General features: G+C 39.7%; 3 protein-coding genes across 4 annotated transcripts in view; 1 reads left to right on the top strand and 2 right to left on the bottom strand.

Annotated features, from left to right (window-relative positions):
- The window catches only part of LOC134006104 (zinc finger protein 883-like), a 137788-nt gene that overhangs the window by 107388 nt on the left and 4326 nt on the right, over positions 1 to 26074 (bottom strand). Inside the window, exons 2-4 of the mRNA XM_062445185.1 lie at positions 22661 to 22823; positions 20389 to 20577; positions 17614 to 18429 (exon numbers count right to left, since the gene is read on the bottom strand). Of these exons, the coding sequence (XP_062301169.1) occupies positions 17614 to 18429; positions 20389 to 20577; positions 22661 to 22750 (1095 nt within the window). The 5' untranslated portion in view covers positions 22751 to 22823. The remainder of the gene's footprint in view (positions 1 to 17613; positions 18430 to 20388; positions 20578 to 22660; positions 22824 to 26074) is intronic.
- LOC134006127 (CD226 antigen-like) overlaps positions 1 to 26074 on the bottom strand; it is a 126186-nt gene that overhangs the window by 83699 nt on the left and 16413 nt on the right. The gene's annotated exons all lie outside the window — the stretch shown is intronic.
- LOC134006097 (zinc finger and SCAN domain-containing protein 2-like) lies at positions 1210 to 15715 on the top strand. Of its 2 annotated transcripts, XM_062445163.1 has the most exons (10): positions 1210 to 1724; positions 2927 to 3024; positions 3121 to 3421; positions 4921 to 5018; positions 5101 to 5401; positions 6269 to 6478; positions 6692 to 6850; positions 12095 to 12134; positions 12234 to 12319; positions 13387 to 15715. In XM_062445163.1, exons 1-10 carry the CDS (start codon positions 1545 to 1547, stop codon positions 14164 to 14166), a joined length of 2253 nt encoding a protein of 750 aa, XP_062301147.1. In that variant the 5' UTR covers positions 1210 to 1544; the 3' UTR covers positions 14167 to 15715. The 2 variants fall into 2 exon arrangements, with proteins under 2 accessions (XP_062301147.1, XP_062301148.1); XM_062445164.1 differs by lacking the exons at positions 12095 to 12134; positions 12234 to 12319; positions 13387 to 15715 and adding exons at positions 7874 to 7971; positions 8677 to 9645.

Genomic DNA, 26074 nt, shown 5'->3' on the forward strand with positions numbered 1-26074 from the left:
GATTCTGGAGTCTGGGTCAATACAATGTCTGCTGAGCACACTGAAAAACACAAAGCAGGAACATCGAGTCAACAACCAAGCAAACGATGAACATGAGCTGAAGGTAGACTGAAGATATGACTAACCTGTGGTGCTGACAGCGAGGACCAAGATGAAGATGCAGATGAGAGACATGCTGGACTTCTTGGTCTCGTGCTGTTCTCTGTATCACAGTGAGGAAAGTTGGTGGAGCTGTCAGCTATAAAGCCCAGAGGAGAGCTGGTCACTGTTTCCTCTCCATGTAAATGAAGAGCTGACACCTGCTTCCTGCTCAGCCTGATACTCACCAACCAGACAAAAATACCTCTGATTGACTGGTGACTTTCCCACGGTGGCCCCCACGTCTTACTCAATCACTATTTTATGGTCCAGAACATTTTATAGAATACGATGATTTGTTTTAATATATAAACACAGGCCAAATTTGTACTTTTGCATATATAAAACTGTGTATCACCTACTCAAAAATCTAAAAAAATAATGCATTTTATTTCCATTTGTGTTTACTGTGGCTGTGGGTCACATTAGGGAAAGAACCCAGAAGAAATGTGTATAAGCTGTTATTACAGCTTTCAAAGATCTCCTTCAAATGTGCTTCCAGTGTTCAGTGATGGAGGACTGTATCATTTAAAGTAGCTGATCAGCTTCTATTGAGCTTCATCAGTCTGAGTTAGTCATATCAAGTGATATCTGACACATTTACAGTCTTTTTAGCATCAGATTCCCTCTTAGTGTTTCCCTGTTGAGCTGTGGTGTAACCATAGCAACACAAAGACTTTACTACTAAAAACACTGTAACGTTGAAACATAGAAGATGAAGATTTGACTGAAGCTTCATATTAGCTTCGGTCAGTAGCTGTTGTTGCCTTGGTAGTAGTTAGAGGGAGAGTTTATCTCAGTAACTCAAACCATGAACTGAAATAAACTGCAGGCGACAGACATAAAGGACGTGATGGAGGGAAACAGAAGCTAAGAGAGGAAGGAAGTCTGGACTGATGGGAAGAGTTGGAAACGTTGTAGGAGCCACTTCCGTCCAGTAGATGGCAGTAATGCAACATACAGGATGCAAGCTGCCGTAAAACACAGAGAAGAAGAAGAAGATGCTGATGACGAACGGAACGTAAGCTAACCCGGAAGTGTTCGTCCTCCGTGATGTGTAATGAACGGCGGGATAATTGTGCTGTTTTACCAACATATTACTTTATTAATCAACGTTTAAGCTTCAGGGCTGCATGTTAAAACACATCACAGTATCTGTTTAACATGAAAAACGAAGCGAACACGAACAGAAGTGCGATAGCCTGCTGGGCTAGCTCCGATGCTAACAGCTGTTAACTGCAGACAGCTGTTAACATCTGCAGCAGCTTTACCTCACTCATAACTTCATTTTAGTTTCTGTTATAAAAAGCTTTAAATGAGCTAAGAGGCTAATCTGCTACTCTGATGTTTTCAGTCTTTAGAAGATATTTAATTTAAAAAGGAAACTATCCTGGTCACCACCTGCCATGAAAGAAGAAGAAGAAGATCAGTCCATCAGTGAGAGAGGAGAGCTGCTGGACTTCAACCAGAACCAGGACCTGGACTTGGACTTCAACCAGAACCAGAACCTGGACCTGGACCCAGAGCACCACACCAACAACCTTGTTAGAAGAGAAGAATCACCCTCTGCTGCCACCGATACACAGGTCAGTGTTCAGGACTTCAGAATAAAACCAGCTTCATAACCAGACTGAAGACATGAGGACGAGTCTCGAGGAAGTATTAGGAAGTATTTAAATAAGGCTGTGATAATAAAAGAAGACACCCGCACACTGTTTTATGCTCTCCCGTGATTTAATTACAAGCCAACACAACGTTTCGACCCCGAAAGGTCTTCATCAGGTGCAAAAGAATATTTAAAAACAACTAAACTATTTAAAATAAGGACCAGGGGAAAAATATTCAATTTAAACACTTTTATTGCAAACTTAAATGGTAAATGTTCTGTACTCTTTTCTAGTTGTTATGACGACTCAAAGCTTTTACTCTACGTCTCATTCACACACTGATGACAGGAGCTTCCACACAGAGCACCAACCTGCTCATTAGAGGGAAACTAACCATTCATACACAATCACACACTGTTGGCATAGCAACGGGAGCAATTTGGGGTTCAGTATCTTGCCCAATCGACATGTGGACTGGAGGAGTCGGGAATCAAACCACCGATCTTCCAATTGGAGGACGACCCGCTCTACCTCCTAATCCACAGCCGCCACTCAACCTTCCTCTGATTGTTATCACCTCAGTTATCAATCAAAGCAGACAGGGAAAAGAAACGTCAACACAACCATCAAAAACACTCAAATAAATAAATGTACATAAGTCTGAATCACAATTAAAATCACAATGAACACTTAATTATCTCTTCACATTAAGGTGCAAAATAAACATTAAAGAAATGTTTAACAATGGTGCATAAAGTGTTTTAAAATATGTGCAAAGTGTTCATTGTAAACATAGAAATTAAATATAGAGATGACTGTTGGTGCTTTCACTAAATAACCATCAGTAATGTGGATTTAATGACAAAGTGTGTAAAAGGTAAATAATAGAAGAGCTACAACATTTTGGTAAGTTCAGACAATTACATGATTTTACTGTAATTAGCCTTTAAAAGCAGGAAAAGAAACAGTTATCTGATATCCAAATTCTAAGATGATATCCACTCTCATATACGATATCTATATAATATCAATATATTGCACAGCCCTATGTCTATCATCTGTTCATTCAAGTCTGAAAAAACGAAACTAAAACACTTTCAGGCTTTGTGTTTATGTAGTTTTTCTGCTGTAAATACTACTAATGTATAATAATCCTAACATCAAACTATTTTCCTCCTTAGAGGCCATCGTCTAACAAGGATAAATCAGCTCGTCACAGAGCACGCGTCAACGCTAACGCTGTTTTAAGGGCCAATTACCTTGCCCGAAGACGTGAAAGGTAGTTTACTCTCTCTCTCATATACACATACATATATATGCAGATAATTGTTTTAACAGACAACTTTTAATAGGCTTCATTTGTTTCTATTCATAGCTATCAAAGGAGAAAAAGACAGGGAAAGATTACAAATAAGCCAGCAGCAGAGCTCTCCAATGAACAGCAGAAGATGTTGAGGGAAAAGTGGAGAGAGTACCAGAGAAACTACAGAGCGAAGAAAAGGAAAGAAGAAATGCTTCAAGAAGATCAGTCCATCAGTCAGAGAGAAGACCTGCTGGACTTCACAGACCAGGACTACTACAAGATCATAATGGAGGAGAACCAGGACCTGGAGCAGCACACTGACATCCTCGTTATTAAAAGAGAAGATTCAGACTCTGCTACCAGCGATACACAGGTCAGTGTTCAGACATGAGGACGTGTATCATCTGTTCATTCTGTTGTTGGAGAGAAATTCTGAAAAAAGGAAACTGAAACACTTCCAGGCTTTGTGTTCATGGATTTATTCTGCTGTAGAATCCAAAAAAGGTCTCAGTGTTTCCTAGTTTCAGCTTGTAAAGTTAGACAATATCTGTTAACTTCTAAACTAATTAACTAACTAACTAACTAACTAACTAACTAACTCTGCTCCAACTGATCAACTTTCATTGGTCACCTAAACAAATGACCCGTACCACCTACATCTACAGATGGAGGAACAATTAAAAGGACAAACCTGAATAATAAAAATAATGTGAGGGGTCATGAGATGATTAATGGGAGAGGAAAGAAAACCAAAGGTCTGATAACATACATACATACCTTACCATACAAATTAGTGATGTCATTCACAAAGTTGCGGTAACCTCCAAAAAGGAGACGATCAGATGTTCTAAAATAATTGGTTCCTACATTCTGTATTGTCGTTTTAAAGGAGCTGATCGTTCACTTTATTAATATGAAACTTTTCATACAAAGGAAATACAATTGAAAGTGTTTTACAAGTGACATACAAACCTAAAGGATAGTAAATATTGATTTGGAAACTAATGCACACAAGAATAATTATAAAGCAAAAGTTTATTGAATGAAACAACAATAAAAGGTGTGATTTATCTACCTGACATAAAACAGGAAAAAGAAGAAGAAGAAGATCAGTCTATCAGTCAGAGAGAAGACCTGCTGGACTTCACAGACCAGGACTACTACAAGATCATAATGGAGGAGAACCAGGACCTGGAGCAGCACACTGACATCCTCGTTATTAAAAGAGAAGAGTCAGACTCTGCTACCACCGATACACAGGTCAGTGTTCAGGACTTCACAATAATGGAGCTTTTCCACTACACAGTTCCAGCACGGCTCGACTCTACTCAGTGTTTTCTGCGTCTCCATCAGGGATAGTACCTGGTACCTGGTGCTTTTTTAGTATCTGCTCTGCCGAGGTTCCAAGCGAGCCGAGCCGATACTAAATGTGACGTCAACAGACTGCCGGCCACTGATTGGTCAGAGAGTCACTGGAAGAGTCATGAGCCGTCCCACACAAGAATCAAACCCAACATTTTTAAATACCAACAACAGCGTTACAGTGATTCGTTTCTCTTCTCTTGCTTTGTGTGAGACAGAAAGCCTCATACAGCAGCAAGTACACCATCGCCTCCATGTCCTCCATTGTTTATGTGTTTGTGTCGCGTATAAAACGAAGTCACGGCAGTTTCGTGCAGCGTTGCTATGACAACCCCTGTACTTTTTGTAACGGAAAAGGTTCCTGGAACTGTACCGAGTCGAGTAGTGCTAAAACTGTATAGTGGAAAAGAGCCATAAAAGTCTGAAAAAAGGAAACTAAAACACTTTCAAATTTCTGCTAATTCATCACTAATATATAATAAATATATATACAACTATTTCCCCCCTTAGAGACCATTGTCTAACAAGGAAAAAGTGGCTCGTCACAGAGCACGCGTCAACGCTAACGCTGTTTTAAGGGCCAATTACCTTGCCCGAAGACGTGAAAGGTAGTTTACTCTCTCTTTCATATACACATACATATATATGCAGATAATTGTTTTTACAGAGCAATTTCGATTTTATTCATAGCTATCAAAGGAGAAAAAGACAGGGAAAGATTACAAATAAGCCAGCAGCAGAGCTCTCCAAGGATCAGCAGAAGATGTTGAGGGAAAAGTGGAGAGAGAACAAGAGAAACCACAGAGCGAAGAAAAGGGAAGAAGAAATGCTTCAAGAAGATCAGTCCATCAGTCAGAGAGAAGACCTGCTGGACTTCACAGACCAGGACTACTACAAGATCATAATGGAGGATAACCAGGACCTGGAGCAGCACACTGACATCCTCGTTATTAAAAGAGAAGATTCAGACTCTGCTACCAGCGATACACAGGTCAGTGTTCAGACATGAGGACGAGTATCATCTGTTCATTCTGTTGTTGGAGAGAAAGTCGTTGTTGAGAGCATAGACTGTATATAAGAAATGGACGTAACATCCGTGACGTCACCCATTGGTTTGTGGACTGCTGCTCGGAGGCCAATAGTATCGGATCTGAGCAGCGCCATCTTGAAAATTTCATGTGCATGCTGGGAAAAATAAAAACATGGATTCTACTTATATGGGCATCAGGAGGATCATGAGGCGCCCTCCTGAACCTGTGAACCAATCAACCTGTCAATCACCACGTAGCCACGCCCTAATGCATACCCTGCTTTATCGTCACATATAAAATCAGGGAGGCCAAAATGTCCCAAATGAACATCATACTGCATTGAAGAAGGCTTTAAACTAGCGATTGAGACCATAAACACATTTTGAAAATGTTTACTGAGGTTAGAAATCAAGTGAGAAGTTGGTGAATTCTCCATTGACTTGTATAGAGACGGAAGTCCTTTTGACACCAAAACAGTCGCCCCTGGTGGCCTTTTGATAGAATGCAGTTTTAAGTTACTTCCGCGTTGGCCTCATTTCAGAGGACCGGAACTCCCCGCCTGGTTGAGAGTAAAATGAAGTTAGACAATATCTGTTTACTTCTAAACTACCTAACTAACTAACTAACTCTGCTCCAACTGATCAACTTTCATTGGTCACCTACACAAATGACCCGTACCACCTACATGTACAGATAAATTAATGTTAGGGGTGGTGAGATGATTAATGGGAGAGGAAAGAAGAAAAAACTAAGTTCTGATACATAAATGTGTTTAAATGTAATATTAATTATATTTAATCTTTTTTATTTGTTCTTGTGTGTTGAAGGAGATAGAAGACTCTGGTTCATACTCCACCTACACCGTCGACGGCAGTAATTCACCTCCATGCTGGTTTCCACTCGACATAAAACAGGAGGAAGAAGAAGAAGAAGAACAGTCCATCAGTCAGAGAGGAGACCTGCTGGACCCAGAGCACCACACCGACAACCCCGTTATTAAAATAGAAGAATCAGACTCTGCTACCACCGATACACAGGTTAGTGTTCAGGACTTCAGGATAAAAGTCTGAAAAAAGGAAACTAAAACGCTTTGTGTTCATGCTCTGCTGTCAAAAACTAGAAAAAGTGTTTCTCAGTGTTTCCTGGTCTCAGTACCTTCCAAAGGGTCAACAGATAAATGTGAGGGCTGGTGAGATGATTAATGGACATTGGATTGTTAATTGTATTAATTTATTTGTTCTTTGTTTAAGTGGTCACCTGACATAAAACAGGAAGAAGAAGAACAGTCCATCAGTCAGAGTGGAGACCTGCTGGACTTCAACCAGAACCAGAACCAGACCCTGGAGCACCACATCGACATCACAGTTAAAGAAGAATCAGACTCACCCTCTTCTATCACCGATAAACAGGTCAGTGTTCAGACATGAGGACGAGTCTCTAGAGTCTGTGTATCATCTGTTCATTCTGTTGTTGGAGAAAAAGTCTGAAAAAAGGAAACTAAAAAACTTCCAGGCTTTGTGTTCATGGAGTTATTCTACTGTAAAGGGTCAATGATGTTACTGTGTCTTTTACAAGGATTATGGATAAAATGTCAGTGGTGTAACCATAAAAAAACAAAAAAGTTAAATTTGCTTAAAAACAGTAAATTCTGATGGGCATGAGGCGCGCTCCTGAACCTGTGAACCAATCAACCTGTCAATCACAACGTAGCCACGCCCTAATGCATACCCTGTTTTATCGTCACATATAAAATCAGGGAGGCCAAAATGTCCCAAATGAACATCATACTGCATTGAAGAAGGCTTTAAACTAGCGATTGAGACCATAAACACATTTTGAAAACGTTTACTGAGGTTAGAAATCAAGTGAGAAGTTGGTGAATTCTCCATTGACTTGTATAGAGACGGAAGTCCTTTTGACACCAAAACGGTCGCCCCCTGGTGGCCTTTTGATAGAATGCAGTTTTAAGTTACTTCCGCGTTGGCCTCATTTCAGAGGACCGGAACTCCCCGCCTGTCACAACTGCTGCCCGACAAGGTTAGAAGCTCTAAAAAACTACTTATAAATTGACTGAATTGTTTTTAGGGTTTGCTCAGTTTACATGTCAAATGGTATGACCCTAAAAAAAAATTGATGATTCATAAAAATCTATATTTACTTTAAAAATTACATTTGAAATATTGAGACCAAAGCCGTCAAATGGTGTAACTGGTTATTATGAGCCTCTCTGTTAGATGCCAATTTACTCAAATATCAGTAGTTTATAAAGCTGTATTATAAAAAACCTACTTTTGAAGATGTACAATAGTTTCAAAATACCTAAAAAAAATCCAATAATTCAATGAAAGGAGAAATGTTATTCAAACATTTAAATATATAAAACATATGTAAATTACACAAACTAAATATATAAAATCGATTTCCCCCCTTAGAGACCATTGTCTAGCAAGGAAAAAGTGGCTCGTCACAGAGCACGCGTCAATGCGAATGCTGCTGCAAGGGCCAATTACCTAACCCAAAGACGTGAAAGGTAGTTTACACTCTCTCTCTCACACACACACACACACACACACACACACACACACACACACACACACACACACACACACACACACACACACACACACACACACACACACACTCACACACACACACACACACACACACAGCGCTTTTCCACTACACAGTTCCAGCACGACTCGACTCGGTACGATTCCAGGAACTTTTTCCATTACAAAAAAGTAACTACTCAACGTGGGCGGGGTCGTCATAGCAACGCTGCATTAAACTGCTGTGACTTTGTTTTCTACGCGACACAAACACATAACCAATGGAGGACATGGAGGCGATGGTGTACTTGCTGCTGTATGAGGCTTTCTGTCTCACACAAAGCAAGAGAAGAGAAACCAATCTCTGTAACGCTGTTGTTGGTATTTAAAAATGCTGGGTTTGATTCTTGTGTGGGACGGCTCACGACTCTTCCAGTGACTCTCTGACCAATCAGTGGCCGGCAGTCTGTTTACGTCACATTTAGTATCGGCTCGGATTGCTTGGAACCTCACCAGAGCAGATACTAAAAAAGCAGCAGGTACCAGGTACTATCCCTGATGGAGACGCGAAATAAACCGAGTTGAGTCGAGTCGTGCTGGAACTATGTAGAGGAAAAGCGCCAATATATACAGATAAATGTTTTAACAGATAATTTTTTCATAGGCTTTATTTTTTTTATTCATAGTTATCAAAGGAGAAAAAGAGAGGGAAAGATTACAAACACACCCGTAGCAGAGCTCTCCAAGAAACAGCAGAAGAAGATGAGGGAAAAGTGGAAAGAGTACCAGAGAAACTACAGAGCAAGGAAACGGAATAATATTGGGATCCAGCAGTTCAACTTCTTTAAGGATCAACCCTCGAGTGTAGAATACTGTTACCGAATATCGGAGGAAGTCGTTGCAAAGTACGACGAATCGGTTCCAACAAGCCATGAATGGTACCAAGTGACTTCTGAAGACCTGGTATCTGCAAGAGCTGCCGAAACCCTTCCCTCAACATCTACCAGCTGTCAGCAGGTTCATCCGGATCAGATATGGCAGTATCAGGTCGGTAAAGAAGTGGAAGCTGGTTGGGAAGAGCATCTTCACCTGAACTCAACCACATGACCTCTTCAACAAGGGTTTACTCACATCAAATTAGTCTTATGATGTGTCTCTGCACTGTGTCTGTGAACTAAAAAGATCCAAGAGGAGCAAAACCTGCAGAACTCCTCAGAGATGGAAAGTAGCAGTAAAACGTGGGAATTTTGTTACTCTATTTTTGTTCATTTCCAGGTTAACAATGGAAGAAAATGAGTTGGGTACTGTCATAATTTGATAGGTTTAGTTCATTGATATTACTGAGTATCAGCTTTAGTTTGTATTCATTTGTAAAACTTGCCATTTTGCTACTGTGTTCAGCACTGTTAACGTAGATTTAGAGAAAGCTGTTTAATTTATTTCTTTGCCCGTGTTTTTTATAATAACGCTGCAGAAAACAATTATTTTTATATTAATTTAAAAAAAAGAAGAGAGATGGCATGTTTGTGTTTGGTTTATGATTGAATCCATAAGTAATGTCTCTCTCTCTCTCTCTCTTTCTCTCTCTGTCGCTCTCTCTCTGTCTCTCTCTCTCTCTTTCTCTCTCTGTCGCTCTCTCTCTGTCTCTCTCTCTTTTTCTCTCTGTCTCTCTCTCTCTCTGTCTGTCTCTCTCTCTCTCTCTCTCTGTCTCTCTCTTTTTCTCTCTCTGTCTCTCTCTCTCTCTTTTTCTCTCTGTCTCTCTCTCTCTCTCTCTCTCTGTCTCTCTGTCTCTCTCATTATTTATTGTCAGATTAAACTTTTATTATCTGTATTCACAATAGAAGACATTCACCCTGGTGGGTTGTTGTTGTGTTTGTTACAAAGCATGAGTTAAATTTTAAAATGAAATGACCATGATCATTGTTGTCATTGTAAAATGTTTGGGGGGGATTGGCACAGAATTTGCAGTAGAAAAAATGAGCTCATTACAATTATACAAGAGTTGACTTTAATCATCTCTTGTTGTCAGATGTTCCTTTTTCTAAACTGAAATAACATGAAAAACAAAGCTCACTGAACCTTGTTGACTGTCGTATTTGTGTCCATTTGGTGTTTGACTGGAGAAGGAAAACGATCAAGTAGTGAATCAGATTATTATGAAAAACTATTGTTTGCACCAATTGATGCAACCCAGTGTCAAATAAATGTCAACTAAAATGTGGATTAAGTGTAATCTTATATTTTTAATACATTTTAAATAATTTGTCACGTTATTTATAAAAAATGTATCAGTTTTGCCAAAATGCTTTAAAATTTAAAGGTAGAAATACTCCAAAAAAAATAAATTCATTTGATGTTTTAAAATGAATTGATTATTTTATAAGTCCACTTGAATACACTGTAGGTCGATAAAATATTAAATGTTTATAATTCTTTTGTGGTTACACCATTTGACATTTTCAGGAGCATTCAGTCTTTCTAAAAAAACAACATAAATACAAAATGTACATTTTAACACACCTGATGTGCTTTTAAAAACTAGATATTTTTGACTTGCTCATCTTGCCGACCCTTATTTGTCACTGACCCAAAAACTACAGAAAGGTCTCAAGTGTTTCCTGGTTCCAACTTGTTGTGAGTAAAATCAACAAAGTTAGACAATAAGTCTACGTCTCTTTAAACTAGCTAACTGGCTAACTCTGCTACAACTGATCAACTTTCATTGGTCACCTAAACAAATGACCCGAACCACGTACATCTACAGATGGAGGAAAACTGAATAAATGTGTGGATGCAGGTGCTTCCACACAGTGTTGAAAGTTAGTTTAAAATCAAGGTCTAAAGATCACCATGAATAACAGATCAAAGGCAGGTCAGTGTTCAAAGCTGTCTGGACTGTTACAGAGCCGATTCACCAGTTTAACCAGTTTAACATCTTTAACCCTCCTGTTGTCAAGGAAGGATAGGAAGAAGGAAGGAAGGATAGCAGGAAGGAAGGAAGGAAGGAAAGGAGTAAGGATGGAGGGAGGTAGGAAGGAAAATAGGAAGGAAGTAAGGAGAGAAGGAAGGAAGGAAGTGAGGAAAGAAGGAAGGGAGCAAGGCGGGACAGGAGGAAGGAAGGAAAGGAGTAAGGAGGGAGGGAGGGAGGAAAAGAGGAAGGAAGTAAGGAGAGAAGGAAGGGAGGAAGGAAGGTAGTAAGGAAGGAAGGAAGGATGGAAGGAAGGATGGAACAGTCAAAAGAGATGGGGTCAATTTGACCCGGGAGGATGACAGGAGGGTTAAAAACACACAATGATGATGATGCATCTCTGCAACTACGAGGTCTGTATGAAAAGTGTTGGAATCATAATAAAGGGAACTAATGCAGCATCAGTACAGATGTTTCTGACTCAGAAGAAATGAAGATGGAATAAACATAAATGTAAGATTTCATTCCTGCCAAATGAAACTTTACACTACTGCAGCCTGAAACCTCTGAACCACAAAACATCCGAACATCTCCTGAAGTTAGAGAGGTTTTAGTAGAGACGTTTAACCCTCGTGTTGTCCTCGAGTCAAGGAAGGAAGAAGGAAAGGAAGGATGGGAGGAAGAAGGAAGGAAGGAAGGGAGGAAGGAAAGGAGGAAGAAGGAAGGAAGGATGGGAGGAAGGAAAGGAGGAAGAAGGAAGGAAGGAAGGACGGAGGGAGGGATAAAGGAAAAGAGTAAGGGAGGAGGGAAGGACAGAGGAAAGGAGGAAGGTAGGGGGAGGAAAGAAAGAGAGAAGGAGGAAGGGAGGAAGGAGGGAAGGATACCCCGGGTCAATTTGACCCGGGAGGACGACACAAAGGTTAAAGAAGGGATCTATGAATAGAAGTCAGGTCAGTCTGCAGCTTCTAAATCACTAAACCCACCACTGATGTTTATCTTTATCTTTAATTATAGATTTAAGATGCTACTTTTAGTAATTGTAAATGTTTCTGGTAAATTGTTCCTTTTATAATAGCTTCATATTTCTGCTGTTAGTTTGCTCAGTTGTGAGTCTAATTCATGTAATTTTTTATTGATTACTTTTGTCACATATTCTTCCATCACTCCTTTCTCTTTGTTCTCTTTTCCTTCATTAGAGTGCTGCAGCAGAGGCCGAACAGCTGATCAGCAGCCGAGGTCAAACACACACAAACATCTATGAACATTAAGTTTTATATCTCCATGTCTCACACAGTCATACTAACACTCTTCTTCTTCTGTTGTTTGGTGTCTCAGGTCAGATCCTGCAGGTGGTTTGCGCCCCAGTCGGGGTTCAGTACATCGTTCCGCATCCTGAGCAGCAGGAATGTACCATCACACAGGTAGGTCAGCTCAGGACAGTAAATATGTGTCGCCCAGCAGCTCGTTGTGTGTGTCTGATCAGCCCATCATCTGTTCCTTATTCATAAAGTTAACCTTCGTGTCGTCCTCCCCGGTCAAATTGACCCTGTCTGTTTTGACTGTTCCTTCTTTCCTACCTCTTTCTCTTTTTCTTTCCTTCCTTCCTTCCTTCTTCTTCCTTTCCATCCTTCCTTCTTCCTCCCTTCCATCCTTCCTTCTTCCTCCCTTCCATCCTTCCTTCCTCCCTTCCATCCTTCCTCCCTCCTTTCCTTCCTTCTTCCTCCCTTCCTTCCTTCTTTCCTCCCTCCTTTCCTTCCTTCTTCCTCCCTTCCATCCTTCCTTCCTCCCTCCTTTCCTTCCTTCTTCCTCCCTTCCATCCTTAATTCCTCCCTCCCTCCTTTCCTTCCTTCTTCCCTCCTTTCCTTCCTTCTTCCTCCTTTCCTTCCTTCTTCCTCCTTTCCTTCCTTCTTCCTCCCTTCCATCCTTCCGTCCTCCCTCCTTTCCTTCCTTCCTTCCTTCCTCCTTTCCTTCCTTCTTCCTCCCTTCCTCCCTTCCATCCTTCCGTCCTCCCTCCTTTCCTTCCTTACTTCCTTCCTCCTTTCCTTCCTTCTTCCTCCCTTCCTTCCTTGACTCGAGGACAACAGAAGAGTTAAATAAATAAAGTTGTCTGGCTGGATTTGAAGCAGTGGAAGAAACAGCTTGAAAGATGGAAAATGAAGTAGAAAGTGGAATTACTCAAAAGTAAAGCACAGGTTGCTTAAAACAGTACTTGAGTAAATGTACTTACACTGGCCTGTCAGTCACTGAGCTGATGTTCATTTGAAGTTATATGTTGTACTGGGCAGCTTCCAGTTGTGAGTGTGATCAGTGTGTTCATGTAGAGGAGAGGATGTTTTACAGTGAATCTTTTCTGATCAAATAAAGATTAAAAAATGCTTCAGACCAACCTGAACACTGTGTTATGTTCCACATACGTGATCTACATGTTATTTATGGTTTTAGATAACTCACTAACTTGCTCTCTTTCTGTGTTTGTCTGTTGCCATAGAAACAAACACGAAAAAAGAGAGTCAAACATCACCGCTGCCAGTACTGTGACAAAGCCTTCACCACATCGACATATTTAAAGATTCATCAGAGAGTCCACACAGGAGAGAATCTTCACAGGTGTGAACAATGTGGGCAAGACTTCAATACAAGAAGTGCTTTAATAAAACACCAACGTATCCACACTGGAGTGAAACCGTACAGCTGTGACCAGTGTGGGAAAAGATTCACTGCTAACAACGATCTAAAGAAACACCAACGTACTCATACAGGAGAGAAACCATACAGCTGTGAGCTGTGTGGGAAAATGTTCACCACAGACGGTCAATTAAAAATCCACCAACGCATTCACACCGGAGAGAAACCGTACAGCTGTGACCAGTGTGGGAAAACCTTTGCTTATGGGGACTCCCTGCAACGACATCAACGCATTCACACTGGAGAGAAACCGTACAGGTGTGAACATTGTGAGAAAACGTTCACTGATGACAGCACTCTAAAACGCCACCAACACATCCACACTGGAGAAAAACCATACTGGTGCGATCAATGTGGGAAAACCTTCATCAGAGTCAGTGAATTAAAAATCCATCAACGCATTCACACAGGAGAGAAACCGTACTGGTGCGACCAGTGTGGGAAATCTTTCACTCAAGACATTCATCTAAAAATCCACCAGCGTGTTCACACTGGAGAGAAACCCTACAGCTGTGAACAGTGCGGGAAAAGTTTTGCTTGGAGACATTCCCTAAAAATCCACCAACGCAGTCACTCAGTTTAGTACTGAACATGTTATAGAGGCTCCTATCTCTTCTACAGGCCTTAAAACTACAGTGTTTGACTTTATAAATAAATGTGTGTAACAATCAAGCCTTTGTTAGAGCAAGTTTAAACAAGCAGTTTTTAAATTTGCTGTTGGGGTTGACATTCTTGTACTGGTCAGATGAATGAATACTTTGAGTGCTGTATGGGAAGAGCATGTGACTTCATATAAATATGGACGATGCCTACCGCTATGCAAACGTGAAGCTAAAATATCTCTGGCAATCTTGCTTGCGTGACATCATTTGGAGTCCGATACTGCAATCCACTGTAATCTTCCAACTTCCAACACGTAATGAAACGGTCATTCATGTTGAAGTTTCAAGTCGGAAACTCAGGCTAGATCCATCTATCCTACTCCTCCTTTTTAAAAGTGTTCTAATCTGAATGGTAAATGGACTGTACTTATATGGCGCTGTTTTATTCTTTCAATCACCCAAAGCGCTTTACACTACATGTCACATTCACTCATTCACACACACATTCATACACCGTTGGAACAGCCATCGGGGGCAATATGTGGTTCAGTATCTTGCCCACATATGTGGACTGGAGGATTAGTAGACGATCCGTTCTACGTCTTAAATTTGGAAATGACTCTTTAGAGCTACAGAACTTCCATTTTTGAGTTACTTTAGCATCAGTGGTTTTTAATTATAACCCACAATAATGTTAACTTGTGGTCCTTTGCTATTATTAGCAGCCAAACATTTCTGAATTTTTATTCTACAAAACCTTGGATTGAGATTTTCATGGAGAGTCAAGAGTCCTAATGTCAGTAAATGTTGTCGTTACTCAACATTAAAACAATCAAGGATGCAGCAAGCTAACCAGTTAACTTTATCTCTGAGTTTAAAGCCTTCCTGCTACCATTTCTTTTTAAATATTGCTATATAATACCATGTTATCATGTGTCATTTAAATACAGTTCAGAAGAGGAACTTTGAAAGATTATCCTGGAAAAACAATTAAGATAAAAATTAGAAATTGGATCATCAGATTTGAAAAGTTACTAATAGATTTAATTCACAGTATTAACAGTAAAAGTTGGTTACTAGTGGTCAGTGGAATCATTAACTGTGTCACATTCACATCAAACCAACTTTTTTTAATATCATGTTAGTTACTGCTATATTTTGTTTTGTTTTGTAGTAATGTATAATTACTAGTTTAATACTGGGACTGGTGAGCTGTAACACGAGCGCCCTCTGCTGGACTCTGAACTCCATCACCAGTCTGCTTTTTCCTGTCTCTGGTTGGTTGATGTGAATAAGCTCAGTTAAAATAAAAAACATCTTAAGTTCAGTTTTTGTATGTTAATGTGTTTTGTTTGTTCTCCTAATGACAAGTTCTTTTGTGATGATTGTGATGATTGTTTTCTGTGTAACCTGCCATCCAGCTTCTGGCTCAGCTATTTCTGACTGTTTTAGTGTTTTCTGGACTTTGTTGCCATGACATTGACTGTGTGTGAGACCTGATATCTTTCTGTTACTAGAATAAACGGCTGCTTCAAGTCAAAAGTGACAGTTTGTGCCTCATTGATCAGACTTTGCAGCCGATTGTTGTGAGATATCTATATTATTGTGCATGATGCAAACATGTAATAATTAGTCCCGTGAAGTAAGTCATGAGAGAGTATGTATGACTTCTATCACAGTCTGAACGTCTGATTCTGTCTGAGAGGACAGAGCTGGAAGTCTTAGTCTTTTTATAATGTGAGAGAGTCACAAGTTTGTTGTTTCAGCCCTTTCAGCCTCTCTGACTGTGAGTCCCAGCAGCTCTCAGATGTTTAAAAGAGAGTCTGTCTCTGAGCTGTGAGGAGGACGACAGCTCTGCTGGATGGAAGCTGAGGAGGAACACAACCAGAGAAACCAGGAAGGAGTGTGGAGACAGCTGGGGAAGATCAGCTGGTTCCTCCTGTAACATCAGTGTAACCGTTCCCTGGGACAGTGGAGATTACTGGTGTGAGTCCAGTTAGTATTGATGAAGCTGAGTATAAATTATCGTCTCTACAAACGATCACTGTATGAACCTGGACTATGTCAGGAACCACCAACTATTTCTCACGTTTCCTTTACTGTAAAATACTCGACGTTCTGTCTGAAACCCAGAAAATGTGTTTTTAAATTGTAGCGAGAGTTACAAAAAAATAAATAAAGCAGCAGATGTTGAACTGTCCAAACTGACCTTTTAAAAAAGCAGAAAGAAATCAGTGCTTCAAACGTTTGAGGTGAGATGCTGCTGTCGTCAGTGAAGGTCAGAGTGGTTATTTATTTCTTTGAGAATCTTTCAAATTATTACATATTGGAGAGAGAAAGAAGGAGACAGACAGAATAACGATAAAAATACATAATTTAATATGAATCTGATTTATCATAAACAACATTTGAATCTATAAATTCTTACAGAATCTGGATGTTTAATAGAAAGAAAATACCTGAGCAAGCTGCACATTAGCAGGTTATACAATGAACATTTAATATGAAGCTACAATCAGAATTTGGTGAGCTCAACAAATGACAAATTAAAACACTGCTGTGGTGATCAGGCTGGTAATGGAGTTCAGGGTCCAGCAGAGGGCGCTCATGTTACACACAACACACCAGTCACCGGTGGTAAACTAGTAATAATACATTACTAGAATGTTAACAGAATATAATATTCAATAACATGATAATAAAATAAAAAGCTGCCCAATAATACATTTAATTTACAGTAATAACAGAAAGAACTGGTTTGTAATTCACACCAAACAATCTTGTATGTAATCATCTGATTTGGCTGTTTTAAGATTAAACTGTTCTCTTGAACTGTAATTTAATGAGACTTCAAACAGTATTTTGAATTTAATAGCATTATTGAAGAAAAAAATAACACATTTAATGGGACAAAACCTATGATTTAGCTATTTATAATAAAGGATAATAAGTAACAGTATTGTTGATAACTTTTAATGTTGAAATTTAGAAGCTGGTGACATCTGATGTTGTTAGTCATCTATTATTCATATTTACAATGTCTACACAATCAACAGCCTACTGAAAATTACACCAAATTACCTAAAACTAGCTAGCAGCTATATTAGCACCATAGAGTTTTGAGGCATTTCAGATGCTCCTGTTCCCAGAAGTAAAAGTCTTTTGTCACATAGATAATGTAACATGATTCAGTCTGAGCACTTCTACAACTCGGATCAAGCTTAAAATTTGGTGACACTCTGGATAGGCATGTTTTAGAGACAGGGGGACAACGCTAATCTGCCTCTTAAACATGGTCAACATGATAAGACTGTGTATATAAGTCTGCTATGGTGTATTTTTCAGGAGCTTGCCTCAAAATTCCCACATTGGTCAAACTGTTTCTCTCATGTGTGACTAAGTATGTGTTTTTTTAGGTTACTCAGCACTGCAAAAGCTTTCCCACATTGACTACAAATGTACGGTTTCTCTCCTGTATGAAGGCGTCTGTGACATTTAAGTGTTCCATTGTCATTGAACGCTTTTCCACACTGGTCACAGCTGTATGGTTTCTCACCAGTGTGAATACGTTGGTGCCTAACTAGATGAGTGTATGTCCTGAAAGACTTCCCACACTGGACACAGTCATACGGTTTCTCTCCAGTATGAATCTGTTTGTGGCTTTTTAAATGACTCTCTTGATTAAAAGCTTTCCCACATTGGTCACATCTGTATGTCCTTTCTACAGCGTGAATGCGTAGGTGTTTTGCTAAGCTACTGCTTGAATTGAAAGTTTTCCCACACTGCTCACAACTGTACGGTTTCTCTTCAGTGTGAATGACCCTGTGTTTTTTTAAATCACCCTTTGCTGTGAACGCTTTCCCACAGTCATCACAGCTGTACGGTTTCTCTCCGGTATGAATGAGCTGGTGGCTTTTTAGATTACCTACCTGAGTGAAACTTTTCCCGCAATGCTCACAGCTGTACGGTTTCTCTCCAGTATGAATGAGCTGGTGGCTTTTTAGATTACCTACCTGAGTGAAACTTTTCCCGCAATGCTCACAGCTGTACGGTTTCTCTCCTCTGTGAATCTGTTGATGGATTTTTAGATAACAGGCGGTAGTGAACACTTTGCCACATTCCTCACAGCTTTTAAGTTTGTCTGGTGTTTGAGCTCCACGAATCATTAAATGTTTTGATGTGGTGAAGGCTTTGTCACAGCGCTGACCACGGTGACGTTTGAGGCCTTTTCTTCCTGTTTGTTTCTATGACAACATAAAAAACAGAAAGAGACAGAGAGCAAGTGAGATGACATGGTGAAGCAAGTGATCTAAAACCATGAAACACATTAGATCTTATCTGGAACAGAAGCCACAGTGTTAGGATGAACTGACTTTTACTGTATGGAGTTACATAACCTTTTGTGAGCAAATTATTACCAGCAGCTTAGCAACTGCTCTGGTGGAGTTTTCACATATATTTTCCAGCTCTTTTTTAAAATCACAGAATAAAGTTTCCATGTTACAGAAAGAGTCTATAGTTGTTCCAGTGACCAAGGGTCCACCAATGGAAGTGTTGAGTAATCATCACCCCGTGGTGTCTACCTCATTAGTTTGGAAAGGTTTTGGACAAAGAGGACGCTGACTGACCATAACAGAGAGTGGAACTGGCCCACTCCAACTGGTGCATCGAACAAGGAAAGTGGTAGAAGCAACACTGCTGATGGTCACATGGAGGGCAAGAAGACACATTTACACTTAAACTGCTTGGTGCCCCATGTTCCAGCTCACAGGCTTTCTGAAATATCTGAAGTCCTGACAGTGAGTTCACAGAGAACCTGTGTTGAGGCCTTGGTGTATTCTACAGGATCACCTCAGGGTGCCTCTTATTATCACACTTGTTATAAGGGCTCAGTCCTCCTACTTCTCTTCAGTGGAGTTAGAAATATTAAGGAAAGCATTCAGATGATGAGAATATATTTAAGAAAAAAAGCAATACAGTAGCAGCAGCAAAAAAACGAGCTGACGTGGCAGAAAATTACCAACCAAGTCAATGTGTGAGTATTAATGAAAAAAAAAAGAAACGTTTTGTCTCAAGTGTTCCACTTATTAAACATTTATATTCTGTGTATATGTTTGTGCGCGGCACATTTAATATTCATGCAGACCCCAACAGGTACAAAACGCAGGCCTACTTGGCAGCAACTGAATATGAAATATAAAAATATAGCTCAAACAAGTCAGGTATAAATTCATTACAAGCAGCTGTGATGTTGTTTAGCCTGCCCTCATTAAACAGCATTCAGTGGCTACATTCAACATGTGATATATTTCAGTAGTTAGTTAAATCTTCTAAGCAAAAAAGAAAGTCAATTTTTCAGTCATCCCAACACTGCCAGTATTTAATATTGTATATTTGAAAGCAACACCTAAATGCCTTTATACATACAACACTCCAAAAGTGTAAACGTTTCAGTGCAAGAGCCACATTTCTTTTCTTTTTTTTTTTAAAGATTTATTTTTGGGCACTTTCACCTTAATTTAACATTAGCTGGTATAGAGGTTGACAGGAAACAGGGAGAAGACCTGCAGGCATCACAGGTCCTCGCTGGAATCGAACCAGGCACACTGTCATTATGAGGCATGCGCAGTAACCACTTGGCTATCAATAACTTTCAAATATTACGTGTCTGACAGCCTCACAGACGGTTACCTTGGTAACATGCTCAGCATCACAGATGTTACATATAAAACTGCCATTGGCAAAGAAAAAAACAAAGTGCCACATAAAGAACTTGTTCTGAACTGAGAGCATGTCCACAATGTGTCGTACAGACGATACGAGGGCTGAGAATATTGTTCAGATAAAATGATCGATTGTACAGAAAAACGGAAACACTTAGAACATCCTCAGAGATAAAACATCCCAGCGGGGTCTGATCACCCTCTGATGGAGATTTCTGCTTCGTATTTGTGCTTCAATATTAACTAACTCTTTAAGAAATGTCTGACAGCTCCTTCAGTCTGCAGGCTTCAGTTAAAAAGGAGGAGAAACTCAGGGTTAGTTGAAGAAAACCTGCCAGCGAGCAGGTTAGGTTCACGGAGTATGTTGCCATGGTAATTGACTCAGAGTTAAGCTGAACTGGCTTTGTGAAACCGAAAAACCAGAGTTTCCCTCATCTCAGGGTTAACTAACTCACAGTTTTCGGGCCCCTGAACACTGACCTGTGTATCGGTGGTAGCAGAGGTTGAGTCTGATTCTTCTCTTTTAATAACTGGGTTGTTGGTGTGGTGCTCTGGGTTGACGGACTGTTCTTCTTCTTCTTCCTGTTTTATGTTGATTGTCAACCTGCATGGAGTTGAATTACTACCATCTACTGTGCAGTTGGAGTATGAAACAGAGTCATCTATCCCCTTAAACACACAAACACAAGAACAAATGATCAAAATTAAATATATTTAGGATTATATCTTTATTTCAACTGATCCAACATTTCACCAAAACTCAAAGATTAGATCTTGTCACTAACATGATGAAACACATTACAGAGAGGAGGTGAAGGAGTCAGCCGTGTGGTGCAACAACAACCTCTACCTAAACGTTGAGAAAAGTAGGAAATGACAAAACACTGTCATGTTCCTGGGAGAGCACATGGTGGATGATCTGAACTGGTCCATCAAAACCACAGCCCTTTTCGACTACACAGTTCCAGCACGACTCAGCTCGACTCGACTCGGTTTGGTACCAGGAACCTTTTCCATTACTATAGTTCCTACTCAACGTGAGCGGGGTCGTCATAGCAACAGCTGCGTTAAACTACCGTGATGTTGTTTTCAATGCGACACAAACACATAAACAATGGAGGACATGGAGGCGATGGTGTACTTAGATAGATAGATAGATAGATAGATAGATAGATAGATAGATAGATAGATAGATAGATAGATAGATAGATAGATAGATAGATAGATAGATAGATAGATAGATAGATAGATAGATAGATAGATAGATAGATAGATAGATGTAAACTTCATTGATCCCCTAGGGGAAATTTAGGGTCCAGCAGCTTAATACACAAAGACATCACACATAACATACACAAACAACATAAACAGGAATGTAAAAAGTAAAATCTGTATAAATACAAATTAGGTAAGAATAAGTATATAAGAACAATATACTAAATAATTAAATACTAAATACTAAATAAAAAAAACAAGGTCTGAGGCTGAGGCTGTCTGATAAAGTGCAATTATGAGCAATTAACTTGCTGCTGTATGAGGCTTTCTGTCTCAGACAAAGAAAGAGAAGAGAAACCAATCTCTGTAACGCTGTTGTTGGTATTTAAAAATGCCGGGTTTGATTCTTGTGTGGGACGGATCATGACTCTTCCAGTGACTCTCTGACCAATCAGTGGCCGGCAGTCTGTTGACGTCACATTTAGTATCAGCTCGGCTCGCTTGGAACCTCGGCAGAGCAGATACTAAAAAAGCACCAGGTACCAGGTACTATCCCTGATGGAGGAGCGAGGAGCAGGTACCAGGTACTATCCCTGATGGAGCAGCAGGTACCAGGTACTATCCCTGATGGAGCAGCAGGTACCAGGTACTATCCCTGATGGAGCAGCAGGTACCAGGTACTATCCCTGATGGAGCAACAGGTACCAGGCACTATCCCTGATGGAGGAGCAGCAGGTACCAGGCACTATCCCTGATGGAGGAGCAGCAGGTACCAGGTACTATCCCTGATGGAGGAGCAGCAGGTACCAGGCACTATCCCTGATGGAGGAGCAGGTACCAGGTACTATCCCTGATGGAGGAGCAGCAGGTACCAGGTACTATCCCTGATGGAGGAGCAGGTACCAGGTACTATCCCTGATGGAAACGCAAACAAAACCCGAGTCGAGTCGTGTTGGAACTGTGTAGTGGAAAAGCGGCATAAGAAAGCCCAGCACCACTTCCTGCGAGAGTGAAAAAAGTAAACTCTCCTCCATCCATCATGACAATAATCTACAGAGGAACCATCGAGAGCATCTTAACTCACTGCATCACTGTCTGAGTTGCAGTGAGAGCAGCAGAGAAGATCACAGGTGTCTCTCTTCCCTCCATAGACAACATCTACACAGACTAATGCGTCAGAAAGGCCTCCAACATAATGACCAACCCCTCCCATCGCTCCCTCCATCAGTTAGGAGGCTCCAGAACATCTGGGCAAGATCCACACGATCCAAATGCACCACCACTTTAATACTTAGCACTACCTGTCCTCTGTAAACACATTAGCACTTTATTTTAAAGGCTGCTCTTTTTATGTTTTTATGTTGTAAATATGTCCTTTATCTTTATGTGGAAATGACTGATCAGTTTGAGAACGGCATCTCATTTCTTTAAATGCTAAGAGGATATTTACAGGTGACAAGAAAATGGATTCTGATTCTGATACACGGACACTCAAGACTTGTCATCGTGTCTTTAGTCTGAAGTCCTGAACACTGACCTGTGTATCGGTGGTAGCAGAGGGTGAGTCTGATTCCTCTCTTTTAACGGGGTTGTCGGCGTGGTGCTCTGGGTTCTGGTTCTGGTCCATTCTGCTCTGGTAGTGGTCCTGGTCTGTGAAATCCAGCAGGTCTCTGAATGATGGACTGTTCTTCTTCTTTTTCCTGTTAAGGTAGACAAAACAAAACATTCAAAGATGTCAACTCAGGGTTTAAGAAATGATAACAGGTAGCGCTGGGCGATATGGACAAAATCAAATATCACAATATTCAGACCAAATACCTCGATATCGATTTGACAACAATATTATAGAGATGACTGTTGATGCTTTAACAAAACATTTACACAATGAAATATTTGATAAATAATCATCAGTAATGTGGATATAATGACAAAGTAAAAAGTAAATAACAGAAGAGCTAGAACAGTCTGGTAAGTTCAGAAAATCATATATTTGACTGTAAAGCAGCTTGAAAAACCAGGAAAGAAACTCTGGTGACATATTGAGATATTACGATATCCTAAATCTAAGACGATATCTTGTCTTATATCACGATATCGGTATAATATCAATATATTGCCCAGACCTAATAACAGGCATTTTTCAGTATTTGTGGACATTTTATCTACTTGAAAATAAACACCACATTACTCAATAAGTAAAATAGTCGATAGATGATGATTGAAATATCTCTTCTCTGCACAACAGTCCAATTTATTTGACATGATATCCAGTTTACTATCATATAAGACACACAAAAGATTCAAATTATCACATTTGACAGTCTGTAACCTTCACATTTTCTGCTTTAAATGACAAAAAAAAAAATTCAGACATGATTTAAATTGCAGGAGGACCAGCACATTGAGAAAAAAACAGTCAGTGATTGCAGATGAAATGATCAGTGGAAAATGAGCCACATACACACACAGAGAGAGACTAGATGGTGGATGTTCTGCTTTCTTTAGACTCTGTGACAGTGAACTGAGCTTTGAGACCAGTTTCTGTTGTTTTACTGTTTTATCATAATGTAGTTATTTTGTGCAATGTGTTATAGTTTTAATTTCTTATTTGTATTACTTGTATCACCTTTAATCATTTTATCTACTCATATTTTATTTCCTCATTCAGTGAACTCTTTACTTTCACTTCTTAAAAAGGTGAAATGTGTCATATTAGTAAAATCTGATTGATTGAAAGGTTTAAAACGCACGTGACGATCAAAGCAGCAGTAACGTTACACATCAACAACACACAAAGACTGCGACTAACTATTATTAACTTAATACTTCTATAAAACTACAGCTAACAATGACCTGAGCTAACCCAGCATACTAACTAATGTTAAACACTAATGTTAAACAGACACTTTAATGTGTTTTTACCTGCAGTCCTGAAGCTTGAAAACGGAAATATAAATTCGCGTGTTAGTAAAACAACACAATTATACCGCCGTAAATCCGACGTCACTTCCTGTTATTTCTGTTCATGGTTCCAGTTACTGAGATAAACGCTCCCTCTAAAGGTGAGGAGGGAAACTACAGCTACAGACAGAAGTTAATATGAACTACAGACAGAAGTTAATATGAACTACTGACAGAAGTTAATATGAACTACTGACAGAAGTTAATATGAACTACAGACAGAAGTTAATATGAACTACTGACAGAAGTTAATATGAACTACTGACAGAAGTTAATATGAACTACTGACAGAAGTTAATATGAACTACTGACAGAAGTTAATATGAACTACTGACAGAAGTTAATATGAACTACAGACAGAAGTTAATATGAACTAATAACAGAAGTTAATATGAACTACTGACAGAAGTTAATATGAACTACTGACAGAAGTTAATATGAACTACTGACAGAAGTTAATATGAACTACAGACAGAAGTTAATATGAACTACAGACAGAAGTTAATATGAACTACTGACAGACGTTAATATGAACTACTGACAGAAGTTAATATGAACTACAGACAGAAGTTAATATGAACTACTGACAGAAGCTAATATGAAGCTTCAGTCAAATCTTAATCTTCTATGTTTGAGCGTTACAGTGTTTTTAGTACCAAAGTCTTTGTGTTACTATGGTTACACCACGGCTCAACAGGGAAACACTAAGAGGGAATCTGATGCTAAAAGACTGTAAATGTGTCAGATATCACTTGATATGACTAACTCACACTGCTGAAGCTCAGTAGAAGCTGAACATCTACTTTAAATGACTGTGTGACACACTGTGGATACAGTCCCCCATCACTGAACACTGGAAGTACATCTGAATGAGATCTTTGAATAGTCAGTATGAACAGATACCGACCCAATATTTACCAGTCAGTCCCCTCAATGGAAAAAATTCCCCAACTTCTCACTTGATTTCTAACCTCAGTAAACGTTTTCAAAATGTGTTTATGGTCTCAATCGCTAGTTTAAAGCCTTCTTCAATGCAGTATGATGTTCATTTGGGACATTTTGGCCTCCCTGATTTTATATGTGACGATAAAGCAGGGTATGCATTAGGGCGTGGCTACGTCGTGATTGTCAGGTTGATTGGTTCACAGGTTCAGGAGGGCGCCTCATGCTCCTCCTGATGCCCATATAAGTAGAATCCCTGTTTTTATTTTACCCAGCATGCACCTGAGATTTTCAAGATGGCGCTGCTCAGATCCGATACTATCCGAGGAGCAGTGCACAAATCAATGGGTGACGTCACGGATGTTACGTCCATTTCTTATATACAGTCTATGATGGAAATGCAAAAAAAGGGCCGAGCCGAGTCGAGTCGAGTTGTGCTGGAATCTGTAATCAGGCTTCACTAAAAAGTTATGTGCAAAACTTACTGGACTATTTTCTCTCTCACACACACTCGCACGCTAGCGCTACTACCAATGAAGAGTCATGAAATCACTTCTTTAGATGAAAAACAGACCACTGAGAAACAACTCTGAGAACCATACACCACAGAGCTGATCCCTTAATAGTTGTAATGTTAGTTATTGATCCTGAATCAACACTGATTGAGTATGGTGGGATTTATATGGCAGGACTGAGCTCATAGATTCCCACTGAACACCTGAACCCTCCAGTAATGAACCAGCTTAATAATGACTGGAAATGTTTTAATGGATAATGATGAAGTGGCGACACCTGCTGGACAAACCGTCATGATGCACATATATGCAATGATTCAATGCAAGTGAGTCAGAATATAAATGAACTTCCTGTTTATTTCCATCTTTGTTGTTGTTGATTAATTATTTAATATCATTAAAAACACAGAAACTGGTTTATTATTGTTGGAAGAAAAGAGGATAAAGGTTTTCATCATCTGTTCAGTTCAGAAGTCATGCTCTGAGCTGACAGAGTTGATGATGTCATTGTAGTCATCATCCAATCCCTGCTC

This window comes from Scomber scombrus, chromosome 23, assembly GCF_963691925.1.
Source record: "Scomber scombrus chromosome 23, fScoSco1.1, whole genome shotgun sequence".
NCBI classification, from domain to species: Eukaryota; Metazoa; Chordata; class Actinopteri; order Scombriformes; family Scombridae; genus Scomber; species Scomber scombrus.